The 6,530-nt window shown below is 38.0% G+C and overlaps 1 protein-coding gene across 3 annotated transcripts; it reads left to right on the top strand.

The window, feature by feature from the left end:
• LOC109229006 lies at positions 1,575–6,179 on the top strand. 3 transcript variants are annotated; one of them, XR_002068492.1, is made up of 6 exons: positions 1,575–1,721; positions 1,799–1,858; positions 2,774–2,825; positions 3,760–3,820; positions 4,047–4,504; positions 5,964–6,179. XR_002068492.1 is itself a non-coding variant. In XM_019394304.1 (5 exons), the coding sequence occupies exons 4-5, from the start codon at positions 4,102–4,104 to the stop codon at positions 6,011–6,013; spliced, it is 453 nt and encodes a 150-aa protein (XP_019249849.1). In that variant the 5' UTR covers positions 1,579–1,721; positions 1,799–1,858; positions 2,774–2,825; positions 3,760–4,101; the 3' UTR covers positions 6,014–6,179. The 3 variants fall into 3 exon arrangements, 1 of the variants encoding a protein (XP_019249849.1); XR_002068491.1 differs by having other exon boundaries at positions 3,957–4,504; XM_019394304.1 differs by having other exon boundaries at positions 1,579–1,721; positions 3,760–4,504.

Genomic DNA, 6,530 nt, shown 5'->3' with positions numbered 1-6,530 from the left:
CAGTGAAGAACCGGTATCCTTTGCCTAATATTGATGACATGTTTGATCAGTTACAAGGTGCTCGTATGTTTTCTAAGATTGACTTGCATTCAGGTTATCATCAGTTGAAGATTCGAGAGCCAGATATCCTGAAGACTATTTTTCGGACTCGGTATGGTCATTATGAGTTCCTTGTTATGTCATTTGGGCTAACCAATGCCCCAGCAGAATTTATGCATTTGATGCACAGTGTATTCCAGCCATATCTTGACTTGTTCGTCATTGTCGTTATTGATGACATTCTGGTATACTCACGGAGTCGGGAAGATCATGAGCAGCACCTGAGGACAGTGCTTCAGACTTTGAGAGAAAAGAAGTTATATGCAAAGTTCTCGAAATGTGAGTTCTGGTTGGATTCCGTGACATTCTTGGGTCATGTAGTATCGAGTGAGGGGAACAAGGTGGATCCGAAGAAGGTGGAAGCAGTGCAGAGTTGGCCCAGACTATCCTCAGCTACAGAGATCCATAGTTTTCTTGGCTTGGCGGGTTATTACCGTCGATTTGTTGAGGGGTTTTCGTCAATTGCAGCACCTATGACCAGGCTGAACCAGAAGGGTGCTCTGTTCAGGTGGACGGAGGAGTGTGAGGAGAGCTTTCAAAAGCTCAAGACAGCTATGACTACAGCCCCAGTATTGATATTGACTATAGGTTCGGGGTCTTATACTGTCTATTGTGATGCCTCGAGGATTAGCCTTGGAGCGGTATTGATGCAGGACAGTAGGGTCATTGCCTACGCGTCCAGACAGCTGAAGGTGCATGAGAAGAATTACCCTGTCCATGATCTTGAGTTAGCTGCTACTGTTCACGCCTTGAAGATCTGGCGTCATTATTTGTACGGTGTTCCTTATGAGGTCTACACTGATAACCGGAGTTTGCAGCATCTATTCAAGTAGAAGGACCTTAATTTGCATCGGAGGAGGTGGTTAGAGCTGCTGAAGGACTATGATATCACTATCTTGTATCACCCGGGCAAAGACAATATGGTGGCCGATGCTTTGAGTCACCAGGCGGAGAGTTTGGGGAGTTTGGCTTATCTACCAGTATTGGAGAGGCCCATGGCGATGGATGTTCAGGCCTTAGCCAGCCAGTTTGTGAGATTGGATCTTTCGGAGCCCAGTCGGGTCATTGCTTGTGTGGTTTCTCGGTCTTCCTTGTTTGATCGTATCCGGGAGCGTCAGTATGATCACTACTAGAAAATAGACCTATGGCAACAGTATTTTAGCAACGGTTACTCAAACGTTGCAATATAATACCTATGGCAACGGTTACCACCGTCGCATAATCTCCTCAGACCTACTAAGATAGGTAGTAAAACAAACCGTTGCATTAGGACAAAAACCGTCGCTATAGATTGACGTATTGTGACGGTGTCTTAATCCGTTGCAACAGAGTCATCTTTGGCAACGGTTCTTGAAAAAAAAGGGCTACTGGGTCGGTTTTACTTTCCCTCCCTATTTTCCCTCTAACTTTTTCGCGCCTTATTTTCACAAAACAGAGACAAAGCGTCTAAGGAAAAACAAAAAGAAAAAGTAAAAGTCCTAATACAGATACAAAAAACAAAAAGCCTAAATTTGATACAAGCCCTAAAAGACATGCGTCCACACTCAAGCTACCACCGCGAGAAAGGCTTACGGCTGGAAAGTCCAAGAGCTTTGTTCAGCCCTAAAAGACCTGCCCTAGAGGTTCTGATCTCTATCCAACTCTCTTTTTCTTCAAAACAGATTTGTTTTCTTAAATTTTTGCTCTCATTCATCAACAGAGAGTTTATTGAGGCATCTCCAGTTTGAAGCTAACTTAAGTCTCATCTCCTTTACACTAGGTAAGATTCATGTTATATACTTGTTTATTAATTTATTTATTTGTCAAGTAAAAGATAAATTGGGAATAAATTATTGGGGTAGCTAATTCTACCAATTTATATGTTTATTTACTCTTTGTGAAGGTAATCAGATAAATTAAAGGCAAAGACCTCGAATCGATTTTTTGCCGGCCTTCCTAAACATGTTTTTAATTTCAATTAGGATAACTCTCTCTAATTAGTTTACAAATCGCTGTGTTCTGTGATTACGACTTTAGACTTTTGTTGATTAGTAGATTGTTGATTTCTTTGTTTTGTTTTTGTTTTGTTATCGTTTCTTTGCCGATTAGTGTATCTTTAGGCTTCAGGCGTTAGTGTGTTGTTAATATTGAAGCAACAAACGTGAACGCGAGCTGACTTTAGGCAGAACCATATAAACAGTGGCAGTTAAGGAATCAGAGAGCTGGCTTTAGGCAGCTTCCATTAAACCCAGGACATAATGAAAGAAGAGCCAAGGTAAAAAGGCGATACCACACGGACTTTGTGGTGGAAGAAGATGGTAACTGATGCTGCAGAGATGGAAAGGCCGAGTTATGAACCTGTTGATAATGATCATTCTGAAGTCTAATTAATCTTTAACAAACTGACCAATTTGGATTTTATCATGTGGTGCTGGCACTTACACGATCTCCCTTTGCTTCCGTAACTAGCAGCTTTACTTGCATTTGAAACTTATTTCCAATGAAATAATCCTCGCGTTCACGTTTGAGTCTTCATTCTTGAAGCAATTCTCATTAGATGTAATGACTTTAAAATTAGGAAGATGAAACAATCGACCCTCGAGAACTTTGGTATGAATGCTTCTGCTTTCTGTTATTCATCTCTTAGTTTGTTACTTTGTCAAATGCTTATTCTCTAATTCAAATCTCCATCCAGTTTCATCCAGGCTGAAGCAGATAGTAGTAAAGCTATTGATCTTGATAAGAAGGTGCGCTTTCCTACCTCACCAACTCCTGCGTGTTTAGCTAGTATATGTTTCGGTCTAATCCATTTTGACCAAGTAAACCTTAAACCTCTATTTGTTTTCTTATGTGGCCTTTATTTCTTCAGCATATCATGTGATTGAGTGTTATAATTCTTTTTAGAAATTCTGTTGCTTTAGTGATCCTGGAAAAGGATCTTGTGAGGTAGAGACAAAGTTAATAATTGGTTGGCTTTTTGGCTTATGTTTTGTGGGTTTGGGGAATTTTAGAGGAAGAGTTTGGGTACTGCATTGAGAGGTTTATTAGTGGACTTGTGTGTCTACATTTTATAGGAAAGGGTCAACTAGCTAAAGCTGGTAGTGCCATATAAATATATCTCCCTTTTTAGCTAATGTGGGAATTTTACTCTAATTCTGTCTTCACAATATTGTCTGCAGAATATGCTTGTTGTCTCTTGTATTATTTTAGTCTCAGCACTTCCTTTAAGAATCAGATGTTCAAGTCTTCCCTTCAAAGATTCAACCGGGCGAAGCAATTTAAATGCAAGTTCTTTGCTGGATAATGCTTCAAGAAAGAACAACAACATGTCAATCCCTATTGATACTCACTTTCAGCTTCCTTCTCCATTGCGTCAATAGAAAGTTAATATGACAAGCAAGAGCCTTGCGATCTTGGTTTTCATATATGTTTAGAATGACAAATAAGTTACTACCTTCATCCAAAATATAGCCATTTTACATTCTTTAAACATAAACATGTGATGTCAAGAACACAAATGAATGAACATATTACAAGTATTCTCTATTTCACCTAGCCTAATATGTACACAAGTTCTTTCATATTTTCTTGCTTTATGATCTTATACACAAAGTTATAGGTTTGGGATTTCCTTTCCTTGAATCCTGCAGTTGAATACATAAGCAGTACTTCTGTTTTCAGGTCCAGGAAGCAAATTACCATTGGGATTGCTTGAGGAGCCAGCTGCAAGTGAAAATATTTGGTAAGTTAGTTCTGTGTTCTTGAAAATCTGTGTTAATAGTGCTTATAAATCTTTGCTTAAAAAGGCTTTTACCACTAGTTTTCATTTTTTGGCATAAGAAGCCTGGTATCTTAATAGTCATATACTTTGATCAAAGTTGGTGCAGCTTGTACCTTCTATTGAACATGGGGTTCCATATTTGGTTTACTGTTCTCCGTTAATTTTTACTTTTGGTTGTGCGGACAAGGGAGGTGGGGGCAGCTATAGATATATATAATTAAGACACATTATCTAGACACGTTATGGGACCTGAACATCCGGGACGTCTTAGATTGTATGGACGAGGGGTTACAAGAACTTCTTTGAAAGGAAAAATGGTACATTTTGAATCCTCTTCAAATGCTACAAATGATCTGGTGCAACAAATGGAAGAAAGGATGACAAGAATGTTTGAGGAACAGAAGGAACAATTTGAGAAACAGAAGGAACAATTTGAGAAACAGAAGGAACAATATGAGGAACAAAAGAGAATGATGCGACAAGAAATTCTAGGAGATATCTTTGTACAGCTTCAGCGTTCAGGATTGCAAATTGATCCTAAAATTATAGCAAACTTGTGTGCTCATTCACCAGGAGAAGCTTCGTCCGCACAACAAGTAGCTATTCAACCAATCAACAGGCCATCTTTTGGCAGCAACAATCAAGGTTCGATTTCTTTTTGATATTAGTTATAGATTGGTTGTGTGTGCAATCTGTATTCCTGTACTGGTTAGCTGCTTACCAAATAGCCCATATTTTGCAAAAATAGAACTGGCCCGTACCTTTGCTTTACACTGCTTTGGCGATCAATTCTGCCTGATATCCTACTGTTATTTGTTGATGTCCCTGCATGATAATCTTCTCTTGTTATCCTATTTCCATGTCGCATTAACAGCAATTCCCAGATTGGTTCAGCTCCTTCCAAAAAAGATTGCCAAAGTTGCCTAGTTGACTGCCCTATGTTCTAGGAATTCCCAGACTTGTATCTTTTTTCTGACACAGTTTTAGTTGTCCTTATGCTGCTAACTTTACCTTCCATAATTCAGTATGGAGAGTTGTGGCCTCAATCTCAATTAGTACAGTGTTGCTTGTGATAGTTCAATGATCAAGGTAGTGAGCTACCATTGTAGTGCATTATGGGTCAGATTCTCTTTTGCCGTTTTCTCTGTCAGTTTATTTTGGTCTGAAAAGTTGACATGATGGTTTTTCTATTTTTTTCTCTCTCATTATTTTCTTGTTTGTTCTTGGATCGTTGATCACGAGGAAATTTAGAATCTTGATTTGACCGGTACCCTCCTCTAGTACTTGTTGTGTGAATGTCTATTTCAGAATGCAAAGTTCTGATTTTTATAGCATTGGATTGCTGAATTTATGTTGAAATAACCTAACAATGAAGATGGGTGTGTAATTTTTGCCGTGGGTAAATCCAGTCACGAGCTGTTCACGAGAATGGATAATTAACTGAATTCTCTCTGCTTTGCTTCTCTGTTTGTTCAGTTTCTTTCATCCTCCTTTTTCTTCTATTCTATGCATCTACTCGTTTCTATGCCTGTTACTGTGTTATCTCACAATCCCTTCTTTCTATAAATAAATGAGATGTATCTGCTAAAGTTTGTTTGCTGAGTTATGAATGCCTAATGTTTACAAGATCAGTCTAAAAAGTGAGCACCAATCAACAAAATAATTTCTCTTTGTTGATAGGGGAGATCTGATAAGGGAACTCAAGAATATAAGTAGCTGCGATATGAATTGGATTTATTTGCTCTTTTAAGATGTTCAATATACTAGAGTATAGCAAAAGAGCCTCAGTTTTATGAATATGATATCAGTTAGTTATCCCTCAATAAGTATTCTAAATGAAATTAGAAACAATTTGCTGGAGTTCTAACCACTATTTGTGAAACTTTGTACTTGCTATATGAATATGAAAGGAAATCATTGTTCTTGACAAAAGAAGCCTTCTCGACAAGCTTCTTCAACATACTCATAAATATATACTCACACTTGTGCTGCTCGGAAAACTCAGTAAATGTAGAGATCGAAGTTTTCTAAATTAATCGAGAACAAATTATATGTGAACACTTGTCCTACTCTCTAACTATTTTTGTTCTTGTTGAAATTATAGGTGAACCAAATGATCAAGGGGGAGATGAAAGCAGTGAAGACCTTACCTAAAAGTATTGGTTGAAGAATATTCAGACAATCTAGGAATGTTTTTATTTTTGAACTATTTTGCAAACTTATGTATTCCAATTCTTGGATTATTGAACACTTTTATCGTATATTTTACTTTTATAAATGGATATTCATAGTTGTATATTTTGAATTATGATTCTGTTGATGAATATATCTCATCAGTTATATATTAATTTCAGTGTATCGTACATTTATCTTGTTGCGATACCGTTAATAACAGTAGTCACAGTAGCTCAGTATAACCGTTGCAGTGGCTCAGCATAACCGTTGCAGTAGCTCAGCTAAACCGTTGCATCAGCTTGTAATAACCGTTCCAACAGGTAAAACAAAACAATATATAAAATGTTGTAATGTCAATAGCAACGGTTCTCGGGCGTCGCAATACACAAATAGCGGCGGTTCAAACCCGTTGCCATAACTCAATATTAATCGTTGGATTTGCTCATGATAAAACCGTCGCAGTAGATGTTCCTATGGCAACGGTTATGAAACCGTT

Source organism: Nicotiana attenuata, chromosome 1, assembly GCF_001879085.1.
Source record: "Nicotiana attenuata strain UT chromosome 1, NIATTr2, whole genome shotgun sequence".
NCBI classification, from domain to species: Eukaryota; Viridiplantae; Streptophyta; class Magnoliopsida; order Solanales; family Solanaceae; genus Nicotiana; species Nicotiana attenuata.
The sequence above is the reverse complement of the archived record's forward strand: the minus strand, read 5'-3'. Positions and strand labels throughout refer to the sequence as shown.

Bases quoted from the DNA above. Each gene is read 5' to 3' on its own strand.
- LOC109229006 (XM_019394304.1), top strand. From the start codon at position 4,102: ATGGGACCTGAACATCCGGGACGTCTTAGATTGTATGGACGAGGGGTT. The intron at 4,505-5,963 runs GTTCGATTTCTT...TTGAAATTATAG, and splicing joins TTTTGGCAGCAACAATCAAG to GTGAACCAAATGATCAAGGG.